This window comes from Balaenoptera acutorostrata, unplaced genomic scaffold (assembly GCF_949987535.1).
Source record: "Balaenoptera acutorostrata unplaced genomic scaffold, mBalAcu1.1 scaffold_1368, whole genome shotgun sequence".
Taxonomy (NCBI): domain Eukaryota; kingdom Metazoa; phylum Chordata; class Mammalia; order Artiodactyla; family Balaenopteridae; genus Balaenoptera; species Balaenoptera acutorostrata.
Window position 1 is genome coordinate 4,281 of NW_026646171.1, and position 27,922 is coordinate 32,202.

Consider the following 27,922-nt stretch of genomic DNA (forward strand, 5'->3'; position numbering starts at 1 on the left):
CTAAACATTTCACATATATATGTAGGATATGTATGTGAGTGTATCTGCACACATTACACACGATTATATATAAGATACACACAACCTCCATTTATGAGACAGTAATATAATAATCTATAATATACATTACTTATATAAATATTACATACTATACTTACAAAATCTAATTAATTCATACAAGCCTATAAGGTGAGGGAAATATTAGGTTTCCAACAGATTTATGTTTTAATAGATAAAGAAGCACAAAATCACAGGAGTCTAAAATATTTCCAGTTCTTTGAGGACAATGGAGGAGAAATGCTAGATGGAAAATTTTATCCATAACTGCTTAAATATAGCATCCAAAATCACTTTCCTAATTTAGACTGAAGCCATCCTTCCCACCCATATCTAATCATAAAGAACAACACAGATAGGTTTGGTATTAACTTCCTGTATTTTTTATTTAGACGATACTTAGAGAAGCAAGTGTAAGGGAAATCTCTCCCCCTCATTTAGCACTGCTGCACTGCTTCTCCTCTCTCCTTACCAGAGCTCTGCAAGGTTCTCTGACCCACTCCTGGTGGTCCCTGCCAGTCTCCACTAGAATATCACTGTCTCGTTTTAGAGTTTTTAAGAACTGAATGATCCGTCTGTCTACAACTGGGCAAAGCTCTAACTTTTAGGTAGAGAATCCTCGTTAGCTATACCTGTATAATTCAGCCTATGTGTCTTGGTCTCATCAATCGCTTCTTCTTTTATCTTTCAGTTCCAAAACTAGTACGTGTGTTTGATGATATTTATGTCTATCATTTAGATATTAAGTTCCAAAATAAGTAAAAATAAATGAGTTGTGAAAATCTTAAATTAGAGAAAAATCACATGTCTCTTCTTTTTGGCTTAGAGCCTAACATTTTGGGTAAGTCACTAGACTGCTGTGAATCACTTCCATGAAGACTGGGGAAAAATAAAAAAGCCTAACCGCCTACTCCACAGTATTGTATCAAAAGAAATAAAAAGTATAAAAGATTCAATCTGCGAGTGTATGAAAGAGAAATTCTAAGTCAATAGGATGTTACAAACAGTGATCACATTAATCAGTAACTTAAGCTAGCAGATGATAGCCAAAAATATCACATCAGATCTTAGTGACACACTTAGATAGATTTCCTGTCATATTCAGCAACAGCTGTGTCTGTGGCAAAACCACCAAAACCCAATTTACAAGTATCATCGGCATATATGATAGCCCACTCACTTTCTCAGTCCACAAAGAGAGTCTTATGGATACCATGTCTTTCCTCCCACCTTCAATAAAAATATGTATTAGCCACCTCATTAAAGCTACAGCTAGTCATGAGGATTCGCCCGTGAACTAGGAATGCGTATTTATGTCTCCTTCCATTATGCAGTGGAAACATGCATGGAATATCACATGGCATCCTGTTGTCCCCTCAGTGAAAACATGTGAGCTGAAGATAGCCATGCCCAGTCCTCCAGAAAAGGAACAGAAGCGTTTATATCCATTCTAAATTCTATATGACTCCCCCCATGGTCTGTCACCACTGCCTAATCCGAGAATCTGCCTAAACTTTCTTCGTCATGTTTAGGCTTTCAGACTTCTAAAGAATCCATCACAAATATTTCTAAAATCCAGACCCGGGCTAGGAATTTTCTGCTTTAATATCATCACTCACTACTTCCAATCACAGTGTCAGATCTAAAATTCATCCCAGCTCCTTAATGGCTCTAAGAGCTAACAAATCAATTAGTTCTAAACTCCTCACATCAGGCTCATTCTGTTGGACCAATTTTATAGGCAGGAGAATAAATGGGAACCTGGCTTTGAAAGCTGTGATGAATGATGCAACAGCAAAGCTGGAGAAATAGCCTTAGAAGCCCTGAATCCCCATCCCTATCAAATGCCTATGAAGAACCCTAGATCATCCTCTGTCAAATTATTTATAGGTGTCAAGAAATATTTCTAATTTTATCCATTCACAGCCACAGTCAGTGCATACTGTGCAAAGAGACTGCCAGAAAAGGTTTGGCCAAGTAGGTTCCCAGCTGGGACAGCTGAGGTGGCTGCTGTATCTGCCAAACGGTCTCCATAAAAGTGGAGCTGAGACGCCTCTGCCCTGTCCTCCCTCAAAAGCCTTTAAGGTATATATATATATATATATATATATATATATGTGGAAGAACACTTGGCTAGTTTTACATTCTTGATGAAAATGATTATTCACTTGAGGGAGATGGCTACTGTTTCCCAAATTTTAATTTTTCTCTCCAACATTCCTAAGGATGACATCATACACAACACAGTTACTAGTATTTTGTGATTAAATGGGAAAAAAAATAAAATAATACGCATTCTCTTGTTTGTTTTTTCTTTCAACACTGGTTGTCTGCTTTGAGCCTGCCACCTGCTTCATCTGGTAACACAAGAGGTAAGAGTAATTTATTATTACCCTCTAAAGAACAAAGAGATTTCTATATTGCTACCTCTTAAAGAGCTACCATTTTATTTCCTAGTTTACTATTGGGAATAGGGTACAAGGAGCAGTTCTTCTTTAAAAATGGCTGCTCAGGGACGTCCCTGGTGGCACAGTGGTTAAGAATCCGCCTGCCAATGCAGGGGACACGGGTTCGAGCCCTGGTCCGGGAAGATCCCACATGCTGCGGAGCAACTAAGCCCGTGCACCACAACTATTGAGCCTGCGCTCTAGAGCCCGCGAGCCACAACTACTGAGCCCGCGTGCCACAACTACTGCAGCCCACGTGCCTAGAGCCTGTGCTCCGCAACAAAGAGAAGTCACTGCAACGAGAAGCCTGCACACCGCAACAAAGAGTAGCCCCTGCTCGCCTCAACTAGAAGAAGCCCGCGCGCAGCAACGAAGACCCAACGCAGCCAAAAAATTAATTAAGTAATTAATTTTTTAAAAATGGCTTCTCATAAAATTTTGGCTTTTCAGACCACTTAACCACACAAAATTTAATGACTCTTCTCTTTCACATGTTGTGAGAACTTCAGAAAGAATGCAAGGATCACATCTAATATTTAATATGAACTATTTACTGCAACTTAACCAGTGAGGATATGTCAGAGAGATGGAATGATAAAACCAACAATGTGTAGATATGGAAGTCAAAATTTCCAGGTGCCAATCCAGGCTTTTCGCCAACTCTAGTTGCCTGGGTCAAGCCAGGTGGCTTTTACGTATCTTGAAATACAGCGTGTTACAGTGGAATTAGCACTGAATCTGGACTTAAGACAGCAGGGCTCATGTCCCAACACCACCACTTACAGCTCTGTAACACTGTATGACCCTTCACCTTTCTGGGCCTCAGTTTCCTCGCCAGTAAAATGAGGAAGCTGAATTCTAGTTCACTACTAAGGTTCCTGCAGCTCTTGTAATCTATGATGTAAGTCAGTGGTTTCCAAGGACTTCCCCATGGAATCGAAACATTTAATGGATCTCCCCCAACTCCAGGTGTCGGTACCTGTACTTTTACTACTATGTTAGGAATATACATAATGATAAAAACCTACTACACATTTAATAGTTATTTTGAATGAGTTTATATTTAATACAGCAGCTATATTAGCTATATTCATTAAAAGAAGAGAAAACATAGTTTGGGAATATTGCTTGTTCGAACTTGAGACCATTATCACTGTGGAGGTGGATTCAAGGACCCTGAGGATCCTTGGGGGTTTGTGACCTACACATTGGAAAACGACTGATCTCAGACCTGAGATGGGAAAGGTAGCATCCTTTCTGTGTTCTGGGGATACACTATATCATAGCAATCTATACAAAATGGTATGTTGTTAATTCAAAATTGCCTGGTGTAAAAGCAAACACAGAAACAAAATACAGCCTTTCTCCTTGCAAGAAAAAGCCCTAACATTAAACGTTCCAGTACCTGAAAATACGTCTAAATTTCAGTATTGTCAAGAGACTATTAGAGGTACAAACTAGATAGATTTCAGAGATATAGTATGTGGCAAACTCCCTAACATTCTAAGTCAAGGGGAAGTTTAATCCTGATGACTAAAGACCAAGACTCCTTCTAGAAAGCCTACAAAATGTTGAGGCTGTTTACTGTTGTTGCCATTGGCAACCAAGACACAGCTTTCCACCTTCTTTAACTCTGGTCATTTATCTGGGCAAGAGGACTTATCGTCTCATAATTAATTTGTCAGTGGGGAATAAAAGTTCATTTTGCCTTGAAACTTTATACTAGCTATCCATTTCAGAAGAGATATTTAGAGGACTGCTATGTTTTTAAAAAGAAAGAGAAAGGGGAAGATATATATATATATATATATATTTTTATACTATATACCTACAATAATAAGAATCAGATAAAAACAACTGGTATGCTGAAATCTAGCTTAAGAAAAATTGTAGACCAAAGATATACAATCACTATGAAATTTTATTAAGAATTCAGATGTTGTATTTCTCCAAGAAACTTTTAAAGTTATCTTTTGTTTAGATAAACCACTGACTTTCACAAATTTTAAGAACTGATTAAAAAAAAGACTTTTTTTGACTTAGGACAAAATCATTTGTTGCATTTTCAGCTTTCACTGTACTTTTCCCTTTACTTACCTAATAGCATTAGTTAATGAGGATATTTGTGCTTCTCAGGTGTTTTCAACCTGGAATTTTGTCTGAAAAAGACCCAGATTTACCTTTTTATAATCCAATTTTAATAATTTTTACATCCAATTAATAAATCCAATTTTAATAATTTGAGGCAGGAGGAAAATTTGCCTAAATAGTTGAGTTTTAAAAATAGGTTCATTTCGATTGTAAAGGCATTGGAAATAGTTATTTTCCATTTCTTTTATAATCACAATGTCAAAAAAAAGAAAAGGCAGGGGGTTGGAAAAAGGAAAGTAAAAAAAGCAACCAGCAAATCTTTAACCATGGTCATTATTAAGTCTTTTGTCATTTACAGACAGTTCTGGGTGTACTCTGATGATTTTGCAAATATGTTCCTATAAAAGGGTTTCATCTTCAAGAAATTCATGGAAAAGACTCTGACAAGTACAGGTTTCTGGTAACTGACTGTACTGCTGAACTGAATGAATAAGCATTTTCAGAACTCTAATGAAAAACTGATGAACTCATAAAAGTGCTAACAAAAGATCAAGAAGAAAAAAAAAATTAATTACATGGGACTGAGTGAGCTGATGAGGATGAGTATAATTTTTATGACTTTCTGTCTGAATTAAAAAAAAAATCCCACAAGGACTCAGAGGCAAAGAATATACAAATCAATTTTCACTGCAAAGTAAGGAGCTGTTACAGTGGAGGATTACTGGACTGAATGTCAATATTATGACATAGTATGAGTGTGTTTCATGTTTGGTAATTGCAATCATTGTTGCTCTTGTTGTGGTCATCCATGTACAATGCTTGGTGTCAGTCTATTTATCTCTTGTAAAAATAAAATACAGTGTGTGTGAAAACAAACAAAAAAAAAGAAGCAGATAAAAAATCTCTTTTAAACCAGAGATTAAAAGGGTTTACAAAAATTAAAAAAAAAAAAAAAAAAAAGCAACCAGAAGAAGAAAAGATTCTGAACACATTTGGGATGTTGCCGGTTGAAACATCAATTCCTCCACATTGGTCAACTAAGGCTGACAATATAGAGGATAGAATGGAGGCTTAAATATCACAAATATTAAGCTACCAAGATAAGATTTTCAAGTTAATGATCTGCTCTAGCACCACACTGGCACAGTACATGCGAGCGATCCCTCAAGTCAGGGTGAGGAATAAGCATGGCCACTGGAGCACACCGACCAAAAAACAACGGTACAAGGTCCCCCCACACCCTGGCTCACTGTTCAGCTCTGTCTCTACCTCTAGGTATCCGGTGCCCGGCTGCCACCAATAACCCACAGCCATGAGTTCGGACGCTGAGATGGCCATTTCTGGGGAGGCTGCTCCTTACCCCCGAATGCCTGAAAAGCAGCGCACGGAGGCCCAGAATAGGCCTTTTGATGCCAAAAACACAAACTACGTGGTAGACCCTAAGGAGTCCTATGTGAAAGCAACCCTGCAGAGCACAGAAGGAGGGAAGGTGACAGCCAAGACCGAAGCTGGGGATGTGAGTAAAACATCTGGAGGGGATTAGACTGGGCCCCATTGCCAGTTAGGGGAGCTGACACTCCTTTGTCGACCTGGCTTCTCTTACTTGACTTGACAGATAGTAACTGTAACAGAAGACGAAGTCTTCCCCATGAACCCTCCCAAATTTGACAAGATCGAGGACATGGTCATGATGACCCACCTGCACGAGCCAGCAGTGCTGTACAACCTCAAAGAGCGTTACACAGCCTGGATGATCTACGTGAGTTTGTTCTCACGGCCTCTGCTCATGCAGGCGGTTAATATTTTGAAAAATAGTATGTTATGAAGGTCCCCGTGAAATAATTATATTCTTTTTTTTTCCTTTACGGTGCAGGCCTACTCGGGCCTCTTCTGTGTCACCGTCAACCCCTACAAGTGGCTGCCGGTGTACAACCCCGAGGTGGTGGCTGCCTACCGAGGCAAAAAGCGCCAGGAGGCCCCGCCCCACATCTTCTCCATGTCAGGCAATGCCATTAGTTCATGCTGACTGGTGAGTGGCTTGACTGTTTTTCATACAAATTATTTCACCACCTATAATCACAAAATGGAGAAGTTAAAAAGACCTTTAGAAATACTAGTTGCACACAAGAGATGACTAAAGCACAGAGAGGTACACGTTGTCAAGTGGGGATTAAAACTCAGTTCTCCTGATTCTACCTCCACGATTTTACCAGACTATGCTACTACTCCAACCCTAATAAGTTTGTTTACAGTCTCCTTGCTTAGACATACATGATTTTAGATATTTAAGTAACAAAAAAGGTTAAATTAACAGCTGAATAGTATTGTCTGAATAGAAATGAAAAATATATGCTCAATCATTTTAGTACCTAAGTTTCCTGTTGATTTTGAATTAGATACTTTAAGAAGTATTGTTATGTCTTTAAAGTCATCAGAACCCATTTCAGAGATAATAGCCTCTCTCTGAATGAAAATGGTATTCCGGGACACTGCATTCAAAAGGAAGTTGTCAGTTTCCCCCTTAAAAGAACTTTATTCTGATTGAGGCACCCTCTCTTACCTGATCTTTCTTTGACCCCATAGGATGCTTTTGGGAGGCTGATCAGAATTAGGGTTGCAGTCTGGGACCTAGAGACAGAGATGTGTGTGTGTGTGTGTGTGTGTGTGTGTGTGCGTGCGTGTGCGTGTTTGTGTGTGTGTAATTGATCCATTTAGAAACTAAATCTCAATCTTGGCCTGATTAACACTATTTGGAACTAGGAAATACAGTCCAAATCCTTAGCATATTGTGCATTTTTCAGTCATATGCATTCATCAGCAAAGAGCAGGCCGCTGGAACCTACAGATGACAACTAGGGAACATGTCTCTGGAAAGGATTGCTCTTTCTTTTAAACCAGAAGGACACACTTCCTATGGGGCGTAAGGAGTCTAAAATACGACACATTTTAATGTTTCTCTTCCCCAACTTACGAGACATAATAACAATACCACGTGTAACTTTACAATAACATATGGAAAAACTCCACTGAATGTGACACTTACACTCAATGCCCTCAGTGTTTCCCTATAGAAAGTTTTGTTTGTGTAACTAGTAGATATGCTGATTGTCCACTGTCTTTCTTCTAGATGGAGAGAATCAGTCTATCTTAATCACGCATGTATTATTATTATTATTATTTTTTTTTTTTTAAAATATTTTGGTAGAGTATGTGTTTAAATTTTATTTATTTATTTATTTTTGGCTGTGCTGGGTCTTCGGTTCGTGCGAGGGCTTTCTCTAGTTGCGGCAAGTGGGGGCCACTCTTCATCGCGGTGCGGGGACCGCTCTTCATCGCGGTGCGCGGGCCTTTCACTATCGCGGCCCCTCCCGTTGCGGGGCACAGGCTCCAGACGCGCAGGCTCAGCAGCTGTGGCTCACGGGCCCAGCTGCTCCGTGGCATGTGGGATCTTCCCAGACCAGGGCTCGAACCCGTGTCTCCTGCATTAGCAGGCAGATTCTCAACCACTGCGCCACCAGGGAAGCCCCAAACGTATGTATTATTATTCTGAGACTTATTCCTATTTTATTTTCACTGGGAAAATCACAATCCAAAAGAAGAAATTAGTTCACGCCCCATACTAAAGCAATGGCATAATCAGCCTGGAACTAAATATTGCTATCACTTATTATAGGGCTCAGATTGCATCCAAATATAAAATAACAATGTCCCATATTACATCGTTCGCTAGTCCAGTCTTAAAAGTTCCAGAGCTTTCCAGGGATTGGGAGATATAAAGCACCATGTCCACACACGGCCAGAGCCCAGTACTGGAGAGTGAGCACACACCTTCTGAAGTCTGGGCACTTTGCGGATGTTACCAGTGGGTCATTTCCAAGGCCTACTTGAGGACTGTCTATTCCTTCAAAGACCTAACTTGGGAATATCTTTAGTCTAAGGAAGCTGAAGAACACTTTAATGTTCTTCAGAGAGTTGCTTTGCTTCAGAGAGTTTCTTACTAATTGTTTCATTTACTACATAGTGCTTGAGGAGCTGCTTCTCGGACCCCTGAAGCCCGGCCTCAGCACCTAGAAGAGAGCCTGACACATTTTAAGCACTCAAGAAATAAGTGCTACATGATTAATGATCGACTGCCTCAGATGCTTATCAGTGCAAAGCAACAGAAATAATATGGGCTAAATGTGGCCTGAAGAGAAAGATCTAGGGCACTCTGACAAAGACATATAAAGACAGGCACATAAGACAGTAAATGCTAATGGAGGAAGTAGTTTCCTTTGTCACAGAGCTTAATTTCTCACACATATTTGATCACTGCTTGACAGCAGAGAATCCGGGGCTGGGAAGACTGTGAACACGAAGTGTGTGATCCAGTACTTTGCAACAACTGCAGTCACTGGGGAGAAGAGGAAGGAGGAACCTACTCCTGGCAAAATGCAGGTGGGTCTGATTGCCACGTCAGAATCCAAGCTGTCAAGTAAGAAACTCCCGAGCCCCACATGTGAGGACTGCTCTTGCCTTTGCAGGGAAGTCTGGAAGATAAAATCACGAATGCCAACCCCCCGCTGGAGGCCTGTGGCAACGCCAAGACCGTGAAGAATGACAACTCCTCTCGCTTTGTAAGTCTGTGGCTCACAGAAGGGTTTTCTCAGGTGTCCTCTCAAATGCCAGAGAAGGCTGTCTGAGTTATTAATTCAAGCTCTTGTTACTCGTGTGCTAACAGTTTTGTATATAACATCGTCTTTTTCACTTGCAAGGGTAAATGCATCAGGATCCACTTCCTTAGCACGGGGAGGCTGGCTTCTGCTGATATTGAAACATGTGAGTAACAGGACCTCCTAAATAGAATCCAAGAATGACAAATGACGGTTGGGAGGAACATCGTACAGCTCCTGCTGAGCCTGGAGCCTGTGAAACACCAGTCACTGCCAAACATGCCCATGGGTAATGCCAGGCTTAACCAGAGCCCACAGTGCGCTTCACCCACTTCAGTCAGGAGCCAACGGTGCTCTAGAAATTGCCAGGAGTTGCTGGGCTTATCTGAACGATGCCAGCCTCAGAAGAAATTTCAAATTTTTCTAAGAAAAAACTAAGACTTGGGGTATATAACTTGGGTTTAGTGTATGTGATTTCTTCCTAGTGTGAGCCTTGATAAATGGTGCCCTTAGTAACCCCTCTGTTATAAAGCGAGAAGAGACCCTGAGGAGGAACAGGTTATCAAGAATCAATTATATTTGAAATGTCAAGAATCTTCTGTATGAGAAATGAACATGTGTTGAGCCAGGCAACTTCAGTTTCCTTCTAGAGGTGGCAAGAGCAACCGCAGTGGTAGAGACGTAATATGTGATACCTCACGGGACCATTCAGCTGAAATCTCATGGGGCCAGTGAGATTTAGCTTATGACCCCAAGTTCCAAAATCATTCCAGGCACTTTATCATTTTTCCCTCTAATCCAATGTCTACTTTCCATTGCAGATCTTCTGGAGAAGTCTAGAGTCACTTTCCAGCAAAAGGCAGAAAGAAGCTACCATATATTTTATCAGCTCAGGTCTAACAAGAAGCCAGAACTAGTTGGTATGAAAGAGCTTAAATCTTTATTAGCACACCTTCTAATGGAAAACATACACCCTGAATTCTATGTACCCAGAAATGCTCATGATCACCACCAACCCACATGACTATGCCTTCGTCAGTCAAGGGGAGATCAAAGTCACTAGCATTAATGACGCAGAAGAGCTGTCGGCCACAGACGTAAGTTACACATGCAGTTTTTTAAAAATAAGTCATTGTGCATGGAAATGACGACGACAACCTGCTGTAGGTGTGAATAAGGACACAGTATAAGTTCTTCTAAATAAGTTAGTGTCTTGTGCCCTAATTCTGCCCTCTCATCTCTCCTGGCAGAGCACCATTGACATCGTGGGCTTCTCTTCTGAGGAAAAAGTGTCCATCTTCAAGTTCACGGGGGCAGTAACGCATTATGGGAACATGAAATTCAAGCAAAAGCAGCGTGAGGAGCAAGCAGAGCCAGATGGCACTGAAGGTACCAAATGAACCTCCAACTGGGTTAAATGAGAGAATATAGGCAAATAAGGCCACTCCAAACCCATGTCTCCTTTGCACCTGAGCATCTGATGGCCACATACAAATTTAACCCCACACAGGAATGATTCATTCCTTACTCTGCCCCGAGGAGCTGTGGGGTCATAGTAGGTCACGTTGGATGTCTGAATTGTGTCTCTGCAGTTGCTGAAAAGGCTGCCTCTCTCCAGGGTCTGAACTCTGCTGACCTGCTCCAAGCCCTCTGCTACCCCAAGGTCAAGGTCGGCAATGAGTATGTCACCAAAGGCCAGAGTGTGCAGCAGGTAATGGCACAACCTCTGTGAATCTCACACTTCCCAGGCCTTCAGGACACGTCTTTAATAACAGCAACGATCATTACTCTGCCTATGAAGGTGTACAATGAAGTGGGAGCCCTGGCCAAAGCCGTCTACGAGAAGATGTTCCTGTGGATGGTCACCCGCATCAACGAGCAGCTGGACACCAAGCAGCCCAGGCAGTTCTTCATCGGGGTCTTGGACATCGCTGGCTTTGAGGTCTTTCATGTGAGTTGTTGGCATCAATGACAAGCCCCAAAGCACCCTTCCGCTTTGTGTCTGCTTTGCTGAGTCTCCACTGGATTTTCCAAACTCACTCAAACTCTTTGCTATTCGAAATACCCAGCTCAACAGCCTGGAGCAGCTGTGCATCAACTTCACCAACGAGAAACTGCAACAGTTTTTCAACCACCACGTATTCGTGCTGGAGCAGGAGGAGTACAAGAAGGAGGGCATCGAGTGGACATTCATCGACGTTGGGAAGGACATGGACGCCTGCGCGGACATCCTCGAGAAGGTTCGCTTCCCTTTCTCAGATCACAGATCACACTGCTGACCCGTATTTAAAAGAAAATCATAACACTCGCTGTATACTCTGGTAAGAGATTTCTACTTGTAACTAAAACCAGGAAAATTCCTTTGCCAACTCCAAGGTAGGTATTCTGGTAAAAGGAGACTGAACCTTTTCTAGAGAGTCCAGAACTCTACATTTCCCCACAGTGTGCAATGCAAGCCTGATACTTAAGCCATCTTTCCGTATAAAAGAGCTCTGAGGAGAGCATGTTTTACTTCTTATCTCTTTGTCAGCCCTGGAGTCATCACTGCTGGCGTTTGAAATTGGAATTTTTGTGCTTTAAAGAAGAGGCTCTCGGTAGTGTCAAAGACTTGCCACAAGTACTTTTAGTAAAACTGCACATTCCCCTAATCTCACTCCTAGCAATACTTTTGGGAAAGTGTGGGGTGGAGCCTTGGAATATCTGCATTTTTACCAAGTGCTTCTGACACAACCCATCTGCAAGTCACACCTGGAGAAATATTGCTCTAAGGCCTTTGGGGCAAAGACACAAACTCCACCAGAGCTCCTTCCTTGTTTATCTTACTCTCCATCATATCCCAGAGCCCAACACCACACCCGGATCTTGATAGGTACCTGATAAATATTTGTGATTTAACAACTTCTGACCAAAGAAATGAGTTCTCACTAACTGTAAAGAATGAAATGACGAATTTACTCAAATAGGATCATTGTGTTCCACATTATTTCTACAGGCAGACAAAATTCAAGTGTCATGTTCCTTTTCATTCTCTCAGCCTATGGGCATCTTCTCCATCCTGGAAGAGGAGTGCATGTTCCCCAAGGCCACAGACACCTCCTTCAAGAACAAGCTGTATGAACAGCATCTTGGAAAGTCTCCCTGCTTCCTGAAGCCCAAGGCGGTTAAAGGCAGGGCTGAGGCCCACTCCTCCCTGGTGCACTACGCCGGCACCGCGAACTGCAACATCACTGGCTGGCTGCACAAGAACAGGGACCCCCTGAACGAGTCGGTGGTCGGGCTGTACCAGAATTCCACAGTGAAGATTCTGGCTTTCTTTTTCTCTGAGCAAACATCTGAAGCAGGTAATTATCAACAGAATTAATCTTTTACTTAATGTAGAAAACTGAGGCAGAGAAAGCCTGTACTAGGAGTGCTTGTGATTTCTCTTCCCCTTAGAGGGTGGCGGTGCAAAGAAAGGCGGCAAGAAGAAGGGTTCTTCTTTCCAGACCATGTCAGCTGTCTTCAGGGTACAATCTTCACTTTCTCTCTCTAACTAGGCTCAGAAGTTGAATTGTACTTTACTATGTGGGGAAGGGTAAATAATCCTGCAAGGATTCTAGCGCTCAATGCGGCTCCAGGAGACAGGTCAGCAGGTAGTGGTAGCACTGACTCTCGCAGGAAGGTGTGGGGTAGCTTGGAAGAGATAGCTCCGGATATAGGAGACACAGGTGCCAGGAGGTCAGAGTCAGTATGAGATGGTAAAATTCAATATTGGGGCCGGGAAATAAGGTCATCTGACACTTAAAAGCTTCTTCTGGGAGAAGATTAAGCAAAACATGAGATTTTCTTTGGGAGCGTCCAAATGGGGTAAGTGCTTAGGTGTATATTGGCATAAAACTGAAATGAGTAGATTCTGAAAGGTGAGGATAGAAAAATAGTGGTAGGATTGGGAGGCTGATCTAAAGAAGAAAATAAGAAATCAGGTGTGATTAAGAAATAGCTTTTTAAGGAAAATTTACTTATCTTTTGACAATCCTATCTGGAATAACTGAAGTTCCAGTTATTCTGAAAAATCAGGATTTCCATAGGGTGGAAAACCTCTCACATTGGCAATATGACTGTCCCTTTTCTGCCAATTCCCAGAACAAGGCATTAAAAGGCCCCTTGCTATGAAACCAGCAGGAAGACACAGCTAAGCATGTGCTAGAGAAGCAGATACAATTGAAAGTTGGGTTAAGAAAGAAATGGGAGAGCTGGAAGGAGATTTTGAGTTTTTTGTAAATCGGACCACATTATCCAGGCAAAAGATTATGGGTAGAGTATTTCCATATGTTAAAGTGCCATAACTTTATAACATACGCTAGGAAATTCAACAGGAATGAATAACCACTTCAACAGCGAGTTTATAAGGCACAAAGATAGGGAAAATAGAGATATTTCCAGCGATAACCCTCTGCAAATTCAATCTGGATACTAATCATTGAAATTAGAACAGTATCATGGATCATGATAATTATGTCTATAAATATGAATGTACAAGAACAGTGCATTTTTAACCAAATATTCATATGGTTCCACAGGAGAATGTGGGTAAGCTGATGACTGGCCTGAGGAGCACTCACCCCCACTTTGTACGGTGCATCGTCCCCAGTGTAACCAAAACCCCTGGTAAGACACTTCTGACATCCAGACAAGCTCTAGTGTGACTGCTCATTAGACTATTATATGGACAATGTATCTCTTTTTAGGGTTCATGGATAATGAGCTTGTCCTGAACCAGCTGAGGTGTAACGGTGTGCTGGCAGGCATCCGCGTCTTCAGTAAGGGGCTCCCAAGCAGAATCCTGCATTGCAGACTTCATATACAGGTCAGACTTCCGCACTGGGAATTATGTTACAAGGTTCTTGTTATTTCATTTTTCAATGAAATGATCCTGTCCTTTATAACTTCTATTAAAATTGAAGAGCAACGAATTTAAAAGACTTCGTATCGATATACCAAAAGTTTGACACCCTTTGAATATACAAAGACTAGATAAAGACATAGATATGATTGCTTGTTTATCTGTGTTAGACTACCCAACAGTTAAGTCGTTTCTATACTGAGGCAGGAAGATTTCTTGTTGGTGACAACAGCTGTATCATTTATTTGTTTGGCTCAAACAGATACAAGTTATTAAATGCAAGTGCAATCCCTGAAGGACAATTCACTGACGGCAAGGATGCTTCTGAGAAGCTCCTTGGGTCCCTCGACATTGACCACACCAAGTACAAATGTGGTCTAACCAAGGTAATAGTCTCTAAGGCCCACCAGACACTATGCCTGTCCCTTTGGAGGCTATGTAAAGTTTCTGATCTGCAACTCTGCCCATGCACAGGTCTTTTTCAAAGCTGGCTTTCTGGGGGTACTAGAGGAGATGCGAGAGAACAAGGTGGCCCAGCTGGTTATTCAAACCCAGGCCAGGTGCAGAGGGTTCTTGGCAAGAGTGGAGTACCAGAAGATGGAGGAGCAGAGGTAAAATAGGAAACGTTACTAAACCCCATCAGCCTAGGCCTTTTCATTCTGTTTCCTGTTATACCTGCCTTTGAACATTTCTGTTCCTATCACAGAGAGCCCATCTTCTGTATCCAGTACAATATTCGTGTCTTCATGAATGTGAAAGACTGGCCCTGGATGAAGCTGTATTTCAAAATCAAGGTCCTCCTCAAGAGTGCAAAGACAGAGGAGACGCCCACCCCGAAAGGTGATGAGGAGACCAAAGAAAAGCTGGATCAGTCAAGCGCAAAATTGAAAGAACTTGAAGAGAAAATTGAAATTCTGATTTGAGAAAGAGAAAAATGACCTGCAGCTCCAGGTTCAATCTGTGAGTATCAGAAGCCATTGCTTGCAATCTGATGCTAGAATTTCGATTCAGCAGTTGCTAGGGGAGAGTCTAAATTCCACCTTATTAACGGACTGATTATCAATCTTTCTTAATTCACAACTCCTCAGAATGTTCCATAAAATTTCATATACAATATTACTAAAAAGCTCTGTGGTAGGATTCCTTTCTGTTGACAAGGGAAAAATAAAAGCATTTTTCCTTTCCCCCTGTTGTTTCTCCTAGCAAAATATGGGCAGTAAATAAAGTGATCTTTGTTCCCTAAGATTCTCCCTGCTGAAAAATGCAAATAAGAGCAGCGAAGAAAGAACAATGTTGACAGTGAAGAGCGAGGAGACTTTATGATGAGAACGTATCAACTCGAAACCCATATTCTGAATTTTAAAATCTATGGTCCCCTGGCAATTTCCCTCTCAACTATGTCTTGAGAAAGTCTCTAGGACCTAAAAGAATAAGATCATTGCAAAGATAATGGCAATGCTTTCTATAAATAGTGTCAATTAGGCAAAGCATGAGAAATAGTACTGATGTTCTTGTTTTGATGTCCCAAGAAATATCCAGAGGCTTGAGAAGAAATATTTGATCAACACCACTGTCTAACCCATTTCTGTGACCCAAATGACAAGAAAATTTCAGCTGCCACCACTGAAATCAACAACAGAAACATTAAAAGCTACCCTCCAGTTCTCTGAATTCAGAAGGGAATCTGCACTGGTTCCAGTGGGCGCACAGGTTTTAGACACATAACTAGAAAAATTAAAGAAAAATGAATTATAAATACCTAGGCTGGCACTGTGACTTCCCTTATGGTTTATGGAGACAAAGGTTTTCCAAATTGAGGAGGGGTTCATCACATCTTCAAGAATCAAGAGATAATTGTATGGAAGTTAATTTCTCTCAGTATAATATGATCCAAGTATAATCAGTATAACTGATCTAAGTATACTCCTCTCAGTATGACTTCTTTTCAACATTACTCTGTCAACTACCCATTTAATAAATATTTCATGAAGTTCCAAGCATTAGGGATACAACTTTGAGCAAGAGACATAGTCCCTGCCCTCAGAGGATTTATATGCCAACTCCTATTTCTTCTCCTGAGAAACACGTTTGCTACTTCTCTTGCACCACCTTCTAAAATGTTCCGTTCCCCTTAGTTCTTCCGCATGCTCCCATTAATTCCACCCACTCTGTCACTGTAGCATGTGTCTCCCCTTTAATTCACTTTTCTGCTAAATACCCAACCATTTTCTTTGCTTTCCATATACTAAACTTTTCTGGAAAATAATATTAAATAAAGAAAACTAACTGAAATTATATACCAACACATTAAACACAGGTTATCATGCAGGGGAGTAAAAAAATTTCCTTGACCGTCTTGGTTCCTTGGCTGGGTCTGAAAATTAAACTGATAAAGATAGATTGACAGGAGAAAAACAAACAAATTTTATTTAATTTTTATGTGTACAAGGGAGCTTTCACAAGAGAATAAAGACCTAAAGAAGTGACCAGAGCATGGAGCTTTTATACCCTTTAGACAAAGAAATGATAAATGTGTGAAGAATTGACAAGACAAAGGGGTCTGGACTGGGATAGTAAGTGCTGAAGAAATAACTAGGAAGATAAGGGTTAGTTTAACAAGGTTCGTTTACACAGCCTTCGAAGTCCTAAATTCCCCACCTCTTGTGATAAGAATGTCTTCTTTCCTCCCAGTACAGGGAGGGGACCTTCCACATGGAAGTTTTATGACCTGTTTCAGGGAAGAAGGGTGAGGGGAATGGGTCAGGGTGGGCTTCCCACTTCTGCTCTTTCCTCAAACTCCTCTAGCTTAAGATATTCATTATGCCAAGGTACCATACTTTGGGATAGTGTATCCTGAACCCCATCATTAATAAGTATAATTTTATTATAAATTCATCAGGAATTATGACCAATTCCTTTTTTAAAAATCTCCAGTGCCATAAGTGGAGTGCCCAATAAATATTTCCTAAATGATGGAAAGCTAATAAAAATTAACCTAAAGCTTTAAAGCACAATTTATTTGTTTGGTTTCAAAATCTTAATAAAATCTGAAAATGTCCACAGAACAAGATCTAAAAGTGTCTACTGTCCTTCTCAGGAAGCAGATAGATTGGCTGATGCAGAAGATAGATGTAACCAGCTGATCAAAACCAAAATCCAGCTCGAGGCAAAGATCAAGAAAGTGACTGAGAGAGCTGAGAATGAGGAACAGATCCACGCTGAGCTGACGGCCAGGAAGAGGAAACTGGAGGACAAATGTTCAGAACTGAAGAAAGACATAGATGACCTTCAGGCGACACTGGTCAAGGTTGAGAAGGAGAAACATGCCACAGAGAACAAGGTATGAAATATATTTGTATACAGCATATAGAGACTCTGCCATCTAACTAAGCTGCTTTAGAGCAGAGATAATCTCTTCCTTAACCTTTCTAGGTGAAAAGCCTCACAGAAGAGATGGCAGGCCTGGACGAAGTCATAGCTAAGCTGACCAGGGAAAAGAAGGCCCTCCAGGAGGCCCACCAGCAGACCCTGGATGACCTGCAGGCAGAAGAGGACAAAGTGAACACCCTGAACAAAGCTAAAGCCAAGCTAGAGCAGCAAGTGGATGACGCAAGTCTAGGATTATCAAGGAAATTATTTTCTTCAAAGGGAAGCTAAGCAATCCTTATGACTCAACATTATTTATATTTAGCTTGAAGGATCTCTGGAACAAGAAAAGAAACTGCGCATGGACTTACAGAGAGCCAAGAGGAAGCTGGAGGGTGACCTAAAATTGGCCCAAGAATCCACAATGGATATAGAAAATGATAAGCAGCAACTTGATGAAAAACTCAAAAAGTGAGTGTAAGAGAATTCAATTGTAACCTGCTCGTTGTCTGGATCTCAAAAATATTACTTCACAGCACACAGAAAAAAAACAAATAATGACAACTTTAACTTTTGTATTTAATGAAAATGGTACAGTACTGACTTGTAAAACATGCACTTAGCACTTCCTCAACACCAGCAGTACAAAAACGTTCAGTTACACATAGAGAAGAAGACTGGCAAGAGGACAGAGTATGAGCTAATGTGTTGCTCTCCTAACAGGAAAGAGTTTGAAATGAGCCGTCTGCAAAGCAAGATTGAAGATGAACAAGCACTTGGCATTCAACTGCAGAAGAAGATCAAGGAGTTACAGGTAAGTCCATGATTTCCATCAGTCTCATTCAACATGACAAAATACTAACACAAAGGAGCTAACGTTGAGCTTTTCCCCACTGCCAGGCCCGCATCGAGGAGCTGGAGGAGGAGATCGAGGCAGAGCGGGCCTCCCGCGCCAAAGCAGAGAGGCAGCATTCGGACCTCTCCCGGGAGCTGGAGGAGATCAGCGAGTGGCTGGAAGAGGCCGGCGGGGCCACTTCGGTCCAGATTGAGATGAACAAGAAGCGGGAGACCGAGCTCCAGAAAATGCGCAGGGACCTGGAGGAGGCCACCCTGCAGCACGAGGCCACGGTGGCCACGCTGAGGAAGAAGCACGCGGACAGTGTGGCCGAGCTGGGGGAGCAGATTGACAACCTGCAGAGGGTCAAGCAGAAGCTGGAGAAGGAGAAGAGTGAGCTGAAGATGGAGACTGATGACCTTGCTAGCAACAGGCAGACTGTCTCCAAAGCCAAGGTACAATCATGATTTCAGTCTTAAAGAGATTTCTGGAGGACAGGTGTGAGTGAGCCTTTCAAGAATCACTAGTACCTGGCAGGAGGAGACTATGGCAGGAGGCTGGTCGCAGGAAGGGCAACTCCCATGTGATGGGGCCACATGCTGCCTCTTTACAGGAGAATAGCTGTCCCCGAAGGATATGCATCCTGAAAACTCAAGTTCTTTCCAATAAAAAATACAATTCAATGATGTAGTTCGAAATTTTTAAAACGCCTCACCTTGACTAGGCTTTTTGTTTTTCCCTTAAGCACAAATACATAATCTGCTTCTCAAAGAAGTTTCATGAGCTGAGTCATCAAGTGTCACTTTCTCATATCACAGATAAGCCAACTGAGTAAAGGCTTAGTTTCACAAAGCAATTTCGTGGCAGTAGGTTTAGACTATGTGTCTTGTTACTCTTTCCATCACAAACTAAGGCCTCAGTTGTTGTTTTTTTTTTTTTGTAAAGGTAGTGTATTCTCAAAATAAATGAGTATTGCAGCTCCTATGGAATGCTTAGATTATTGCACATTTCTATGGTCCAAATACTTGCTTAAGATGCCGTTTACCACTTTTTGAATGCAGGGAAACCTTGAAAAGATGTGCTGCGCTCTAGAAGATCAAGTGAGTGAACTTAAGGCAAAGGAGGAAGAGCAGCAGCGGCTGATCAATGACCTGACGGCTCAGAGAGCACGCCTGCAGACGGAATCAGGTGGGCCATCCACCAGTGTTGACCTTGAATGATACATTTATCTTGGCTATCCAGTTGCTGAAAAACTCTACATTGAGTTACCTGAGCTCACATATGACCTCCCTGGGAGGTGCCGCTCATATGAACACCTTATTGACCACCAGCATGGACTACTTTCTTCCTTTCTGTCTTTTTGGTTTTGGGTTTGTTTTCTTTTAAATAGAGACCCAGGCTCTTTTGTTTTTTAACACTTTAAAGCAGATTTCACTCTCATCTGAAAGTTATCTAATAAAAAAGTGTATCCTGACAGTATTTACTTTTGCTTTTCAAAGTGCTTCCACAAGTTAATTACCTTTTTACCCTCATTAGTCTGTGTAATGTTATCCCCATTTTAAAGATGTTGGATTATGGTAGTGATGAAATGACCTGTCCAAGAACGCTTACTCCAGTCTTTTCCCTGAAGTCTTGCCGATTGCCAGTAGCACCACTGTTAAGTAGGGAAATATTCAGGACCACAATCCAGCCAGGAGCATTCAAGTGAGGTACATAGACTTTTGATTATCCAGATTGGAGGGTCTCTGCATTTACTCCTCCCCCTATCAACTTGTCCAACTTTCTACCAAAGTTCTCCTCCCCAGGTGAGAGGTAACAAGATGGAAATTGTTTTGTGGGTCATTTGGACCATTAACGTAATAGGTAGATCAAATTGTTGGAGAACCACTTTACTCTTTCATATTCATTCAAATATTGTTCTTTCTAGAACAAAGCTCAAGTAAGGCTTTTATTATTGGTATACAGTTGATAAGTACACTTTATGAAAAAGAAAAACTGTATTCGCAAATAATCAGAACGCTCCCTGTAGTTTCTTTTCCTCATTACAGGTTTACTCCTAGTAATTTAGTGGTATGAAAAAAAAAAATTGAAAGCTGTGATTCTTATTAAATGTTAAAGAGATAAGGCTTCCAGGTAACCAGTTCAAAAATGGTGCTGGAAGTGTTTTCTCTCTTTTTAACATAATACAGTTGACCCTTGAACAACACAGGTTTGAACAGTGTGGGTCCACTTACACGTGATTCTTTTTTATATAAAAACGCACTACAGTACTAGATGATCCACAGCTGGCTGAATCCATGGATGTGAAAAAAGAGGGCTGACTGTAAAGTTATAAGCGGATTTGCAACCGCGCAGAGGGTCGAAACCCCTAACCCCGATTGTTCGAGGGTCAACTATATAGTGTATTTTCTGAATTATGGTGCTTAAAGAATGGGAGACAAATTTAAATGCCACTTAGTTTAAGGACTGATTAGTTATCCACAAACCAACTCGTCCTTGGGGTGGAAAGACACTTGATTGTTTCTTAATATAAAAATTCTTCCAGGATTTTCCTTCGAACATCATTTCAGAGAGAACTGCTCAAAGTCTCCTATTTTCCAAAGAATAAATTCGGTTTCAATCAAGTTTCAGTGAAAGGTAAACTAGTACAACACTGTTGCCTTACACAAAAAACACTGGAATGTTTTTTGTTGGTTTGATTCACATTTTTTTTCACATATTTCTTCACCAATTTCTACTGTGATCAAATAATTTAAAATATCTCCCCAAATCTTTTGTGTTGTTCAGAAGAGTGTAATCTGCCTCAAAGCCTTCCCTACTTCTCATTTTCACATAGACGTCCTCACCAGGGTTGAAGTGGAAATTGGTGGTTTGCTAAAATCCACACTCTCCATCATGTTTCAGACCCAGCTCCCTTTCCCTGCTCCAGTTTGTAATTTAGAGCTTTAATTTCCAAAGTAAAGTTGAGTTTTCTGGCTCTTGATCTTTATAGGTGAATACTCACGCCAGCTAGATGAAAAGGACTCACTAGTTTCTCAGCTCTCGAGGGGCAAACAAGCATTCACACAACAGACAGAAGAACTGAAAAGGCAGCTTGAAGAGGAGATAAAGGTTAGCCCTACTCACAGCTGTTGTTGTTTCTGTCATTTTCCTTGCTTTTGAGATTGTTTTCTGCTTACTTCTACAGATTTTCTTCTGGTGGCCTACAGGAGCTTAGGGACTAAACATCACTTTAAAGATATAAAATTAAGTCACCAATCTCTATGTTCTCAGGCCAAGAACGCCCTGGCCCACGCCCTGCAGTCAGCCCGCCACGACTGTGACCTGCTGCGGGAACAGTATGAGGAGGAGCAGGAAGCCAAGGCTGAGCTGCGGAGGTCAATGTCCAAGGCCAACATTGAGGTGGCCCAGTGGAGGATCAAATACGAGATGGATGCCATCCAGCGCACAGAGGAGGCTGGAGGAGGCCAAGTATGTTCTAGAATTATCTAAAATGAAAATAGCTCTGTTAACAATCAAAGTGCACCTGATATTAAATACCACATGGGCAAATGTCCATTGCTCCCCAAATAAAAACCTAGGAAAAATCATGCATGACATAAACCTAAGCAAGAAAAACAAATACTCTAGGTTGTCTAGGGAAAGAAATTAAGTTAGAGGGTAGAAGGAAAATGGACATAAGGCAAGAGGAAGCTGAATGATTATTTTTTAAAAGGGGAACTTCTGACATCATCCTACCCATACAGGTGTAGGTAGAATAAGAGTCAATTATACTCTCCCGTGCTGCTCCGCCCTCTTAGCCATTAATGGAAAAATCGGTCCAGGGTGACAGATATGTAAGAGAAAAATAATCAGACTTTAAAGCACAGCTCCCCCTTTTGAGATGTAAAAACACGGTTATTTGTAGAGGAAAAAAGAATACAGTGTTAAAGACTAAAAAGTAGACATTAAGCTCTGTAATAAGAAATAACACATATTGTTATTAAAGATCTAAATAGTCAATGCAATCAAAAGTTCAAGACTGAACTTAAGAGGGAGACTCTTATTCAACAGAGAGTTTAAGGAAGGGACCTGCTCATTCAAGAGAAAGTTTAAGGAGAGATCTAGTCATTTATTCTGTGAATAATGTAGAGCCAGATAGGAATTATAATGTTTTGGTGGATGCCTTAGAAGAGTTTCTGAGTGACCATTCACGTCTATTGTCCTTATTTCACTTTTTAGGAAGAAGCTGGCCCAGCGTCTGAAAGATGCCGAGGAACACGTAGAAGCTGTGAATGCCAAATGCGCTTCCCTTGAGAAGACCAATCAGCGGCTTCAGAATGAGGTCGAGGACCTCATGATTGATGTGGAGAGGACAAATGCCGCCTGTGCAGCCCTGGACAAAAAGCAAAGGAACTTCGATAAGGTAATTTCTGCACCAGTTTCTGTCTCAGCATTCAACATGTGATTAAGGATAGCCTCCCACCTTCCATGTGCCTATTCAAACCATCCGAGGGCTCTTCTCAGCAGCTCCTGCTCCATGAGTAGGTGGGGAGGAGGGGGGACTCCTGTGGTTTCTACTCTTCTCATTCATAATTAGTTTTCAGTCCCCGATCATCTCAACTCTGTTTGAAAGTTGTCAGAAGAAATGGTTTTCATCCCATCACACTTTCTCCACCCAATTTCTTGACCATTCCTTGCCCCTCAGCTCCTATCAGAATGGAAACAGAAGTATGAAGAAACTCGTGCTGAACTTGAAGCTTCCCAGAAGGAGTCCCGCGCCCTCAGCACAGAGCTGTTCAAGGTTAAGAATGCTTATGAGGAATCCTTAGACCAACTTGAAACCTTGAAGCGGGAAAACAAGAATTTGCAACGTGAGTACATTTTACCTTTTCTTCAACAAAAGATTTGAAAGAATGTTTTCCCTCACTGAATGCATTTTTACATTTTTATTTTTCACGAACAGAGGAGATTTCTGCCCTCACTGAGCAGATTGCAGAAGGAGGGAAACGTATAAATGAACTGGAGAAAATAAAGAAACAAGTGGAACAAGAAAAGTCTGAAATTCAGGCTGCTTTAGAAGAGGCAGAGGTAGACATTTTATTGTAGACTCTAAAACCATTTTGAGAGGAATTAAGATCTAATATATGCAAGAATAGGTGAATCAAGAGAAAAGAAAAATAATTTTTACTCTGGGTAAAAAATATGAGGATGGAACACTGACCATGCATACAACTAACATAACCGGACATCAGGAACTGTGTGCTAGACACCGAGAAAACAAAGATGAGTAAGTTAAGGGCCCTGCCCCCATGGGCATTAGCTAGCTGGGGAGACAGAATTATGCAAAACCAACAACAACACATTGCAGAAATTTCTGTAACAATGGAATAAAGATGCGTTATAGCAGCACAAAGGTAGGAACTATTTCCTATCTCTAGAATACTACGCACTTCCGTTCCCTGCTAATGTCACCCCTTGCTGTCATTAAGGCATCTCTTGAACACGAGGAGGGAAAGATCCTGCGCATCCAGCTGGAGTTGAACCAAGTCAAGTCTGAAGGTGACAGGAAAATCGCTGAAAAGGATGAGGAAATTGACCAGCTGAAGAGGAACCACATTAGAGTCGTGGAGACCATGCAGAGCATGCTGGATGCTGAGATCCGGAGCAGAAATGATGCCATCAGGCTCAAGAAGAAGATGGAGGGAGACCTCAACGAAATGGAAATCCAGCTGAACCACGCCAACCGCACGGCTGCTGAGGCCCTGAAGAACTACAGGAACACCCAAGCCATCCTCAAGGTAAATGGGCTCAGGAGATGGTCCCAGGGCAGTTGGGGTGACTGCAGCCCTGAGAACAAGGTGTCTCAATGATCGTTCATTCCACAGGATACCCAGCTCCACCTGGATGATGCTCTCCGGGGCCAAGAGGACCTGAAGGAGCAGCTGGCCATGGTGGAGTGCAGAGCCAACCTGCTGCAGGCCGAGATCGAGGAGCTGCGGGCCACCCTGGAGCAGACGGAGAGGAGCAGGAAGATGGCAGAGCAGGAGCTCCTGGACGCCAGCGAGCGCGTCCAGCTCCTGCACACCCAGGTGAGTATAACATAAAAGTAAAAAAGAAAGTGGACTGAAAATGATATTCTTGCTCAAATCTTAGTACTATCTAAAAATTTATGCATAACGTTTTACGGACGTTACAGTTTAAAATATGTAATATCTTTGGATTAACAATACTTTTGTTTATATGAACTGTGACATTCAGAGTTGACTGTCTTCTAAAAGTATATTGTCAACTCAGATAATTTATGGAACAAGAAAGGATACTAATTAGTTACCTTAATTAATTAGTTTGTGGGTTCATTAGAACATTGGACATTGTAGTTTTGCTCTCATGTACTTAGTATTTCTAAATTTGATATTTTAAACAGAACACCAGCCTGATCAACACGAAAAAGAAGCTGGAGACAGACATCTCCCAAATCCAGGGAGAGATGGAGGACATTATCCAGGAAGCTCACAATGCAGAAGAGAAGGCCGAGAAGGCCATCACTGACGTGAGCAGAGGGCCACACGGGGGTGGTCACGCTAGAATCTTGATGGGCTGTCTCAGCTCTCTCTACTGGTTTTGTTTTACCGCTTATTAGGCGGCCATGATGGCCGAGGAGCTGAAGAAGGAGCAGGACACCAGCGCCCACCTGGAGCGGATGAAGAAGAACCTGGAGCAGACGGTGAAGGACCTGCAGCGCCGCCTGGACGAGGCTGAGGAGCCGGCCCTGAAGGGTGGCAAGAAGCAGATGCAGAAGCTGCAGGCCAGGGTGGGTCTTCTGATCAGCGTATTCCTATCTCATTCCAATCCAATGCACGATTTTTAATACCTAGCACTGCTAGATGATGTGAGGCATACAGATGAACAAGAGATATTCCTTGGTGTCCAAGAGCATATAAGGGGTGATTAGACTAAGGCATCAAGTACTCCACATAAGGCAGAGTAAAAGAAGTGCTATGGGTCATCTGAAGAAGTAGAAATCCACTGAGTGAATGGATCCTAGTAAACATCTCTAAAATGCCCATCTTCCTGCAGGTACGTGAACTCGAAGGAGAAGTTGAAAGTGAACAGAAGCGCAATGTTGAAACTGTCAAGGGTCTACGCAAACATGAGAGAAGAGTAAAGGAACTTACTTACCAAGTAAGGAAAATGTCCTGTCTCAGTTTTCCCCTAGTCTACAAGGGATCAAAAACCAAATGTACAACAAAATGTGATGGCATCTTGAAATGTACTTTCAAGAAACTTAACTCTTGAAAATACTCCAGACTGAGGAGGACCGCAAGAACATTCTCAGGCTCCAGGATCTGGTGGATAAACTGCAAGCAAAGGTGAAAGCTTACAAGAGACAAGCTGAGGAAGCAGTGAGTTCAGAAACCCTTGGGGGTGATGGGCCTCCCCCTGTTCTCAGATATGTCCAAGCCAATTTAGTTAAAGGGATGACAGAAAGAAGGGTAAAATAAGGAAGGATCAACAAAAATGATTCAGTGAAGATCTGAAATGAGAAGAAACCAACCACTTGATGAGCCAGGGGAGAATGTTCTAGGGAGGAGGAAGAGCAAATGCAAAGCTGTTGAGTGGAAAAGAGTCCGGTCCAAGAGGCAGGAAGAACAAGGGAGACAGCAGCTGAGATGGAGCTGGAGCTCTGGGCAGGGGGCGGGTCATGGGGGTCTTCTAGGCAATGATAAAAAGTCTGGTTTTTATTCGAGGTACAATGGAACACTGGGGAAGCCACAGGAGGGTTTAAGCTGGGTTGGTCATGCCCTGATTTATATTTATTTAAAAAGAGTATTCTGGCTACTACGTGGAGAATGGATTGTCAGACAACACAGTTAGGTACAGGAAGACATTTTAAGAGGATTTTCAAGTGGTCCAGTGGCTTGTGGAGCAGATAGAGACAATGTGGAGAGATTCAAGATAGATTCTGGAGGTAGAAACTACAAGACATGCTAATAGGTTTTGCTTGGGAGGACAGAGAAAGGAAAGCAAGGGTAATTAATCAGGTTTGTGATGTGAGTAACCAGGTGGATGGCATAATACTTATTAAAATGGGGAACTAAAGGAGGAACATATCTGCAGGCCAAGAAGGAAACAGGAATTCTGCTTTGGAAACAGTGTTTGAAATACCATTATATACACAAATGAAGGTGTCATGTAAGCAGTTAAATATTAAGTGTCAGAAGGTCTCGGTTATGTTCAGACCACTAAATCCTTGGCACTCCACCTCACCTCATTTCCTCAGCCTGTGATTTATCTGAAATGATAATCAAATAATATCAACTTCCTAAGTATGGAAGTATGGATATACATACCTACCTATCACAAATTAGTTCCTCTGTTCATATATGGGTTTATTTTTTCCCCTGATCTCTAAGGTCTGAGAGAGAGAGACAGAGAGAGAGAGACAACCTTTCTCTGGCTCCTATTTTCCTCATCTGTAAGAGGAAGATCTGGGTTTTTTCTCAAGCTCTATTATTTAGTGACCCAAAGTTTTCTAAATGTTCTAAATTTGAATGCCATATTTTGGACGGCTCCTAATGAGCCTTTTTAAAAAGAATAATTACTAAGAGACTAAACTAGAACTGGCCTTCTCAAATTTCCTGCTATTTATTCAAATATAATCAGGGACCACATAGACTATTTTAGCAAACAACCAACTTCTTGATTAATTTCTAAACTGCATTAAGTGGCAATAATTTATACTCAAGTGACAATAATTTATATTCAAGGGTACTAGTTTGGTATAATATAGATTGTATACCTGCATTTTTAAGAGGTCTGGTTCCATTCTCAGAATTCTGGGGGGAAAAAAGAGGCTGGAAACCTGGCATATTTAATAGTAGCTCTAAGATGTTTAGATGTTATAAGAGGAGAACTTTTAGAACAACTTGGAGACAAATGTCACCTGTCCTTCCTTGCTACCCATGACTTCAAGAAGGATGAGTGCAGTTAATTAAAAAAAAAAAAAATTCAAGAGCATTTTTCTAGGCTTTTTAAAAGGTTGACTAGAGTGAACCATTTTTAAGTAAAAAGAAATTCAAGACCCATTGATCTAAGAAATTAGAAATTCTGAACTTTTTCCCCTCATAAATGCATTTCCATTTATTCTCAGGAGGAACAATCCAATGTCAATCTCTCCAAATTCCGCAAGCTCCAGCACGAGCTGGAAGAGGCCGAGGAACGGGCTGACATTGCCGAGTCCCAGGTCAACAAGCTGCGGGTGAAGAGCCGGGAGATTCACCCAAAAATCATAAGTGAAGAGTGATTCATCCAAATGCGAAAAAGTGACCAAAGAAATGCACAAAATGTGAAAATCTTTGTCACTCTGTTTTGTACTTATGATTTTTGCAGATAAAAAATTTATCTACAAAGAACTTGTGTCTCTTTTTTACACTGCGTCAATTTATCTTTTTAGGCAACAAGAAACAAACAAACAAACAAACATTTTACTTATATCTTATGGAGAAGAATTTAGTCACCAAGAATAAAACATGGCAGGAGCAGCCAGGCCAATCCTCGTTAGGAAAAACCCTAAACACCATACATGGGGAAGCAGGTGAAGCCTAGAGGC

General features: G+C 41.5%; 1 protein-coding gene across 1 annotated transcript; it reads left to right on the top strand.

Moving 5' to 3' along the window:
* The first annotated feature begins 5,907 nt into the window (after positions 1 to 5,907).
* LOC103009206 (myosin-1) lies at positions 5,908 to 27,631 on the top strand. Its single transcript, XM_057539511.1, is given in 41 exon segments — positions 5,908 to 6,111; positions 6,211 to 6,354; positions 6,469 to 6,613; positions 7,711 to 7,750; positions 8,918 to 9,032; positions 9,119 to 9,211; positions 9,350 to 9,413; positions 10,069 to 10,167; positions 10,241 to 10,344; positions 10,498 to 10,636; positions 10,840 to 10,958; positions 11,049 to 11,198; positions 11,317 to 11,487; positions 12,282 to 12,588; positions 12,683 to 12,753; positions 13,807 to 13,894; positions 13,975 to 14,075; positions 14,077 to 14,093; positions 14,392 to 14,515; positions 14,604 to 14,740; positions 14,836 to 15,049; positions 15,051 to 15,089; positions 17,227 to 17,469; positions 17,562 to 17,738; positions 17,821 to 17,966; positions 18,219 to 18,309; positions 18,396 to 18,785; positions 19,392 to 19,518; positions 21,323 to 21,441; positions 21,604 to 21,786; positions 21,788 to 21,801; positions 22,552 to 22,735; positions 23,018 to 23,183; positions 23,276 to 23,400; positions 23,802 to 24,110; positions 24,198 to 24,401; positions 24,737 to 24,862; positions 24,953 to 25,123; positions 25,390 to 25,494; positions 25,620 to 25,715; positions 27,464 to 27,631. Coding segments are annotated over 41 exon segments (5,814 nt in total). The 3' UTR covers positions 27,617 to 27,631.
* Positions 27,632 to 27,922: the final 291 nt, after the last annotated feature.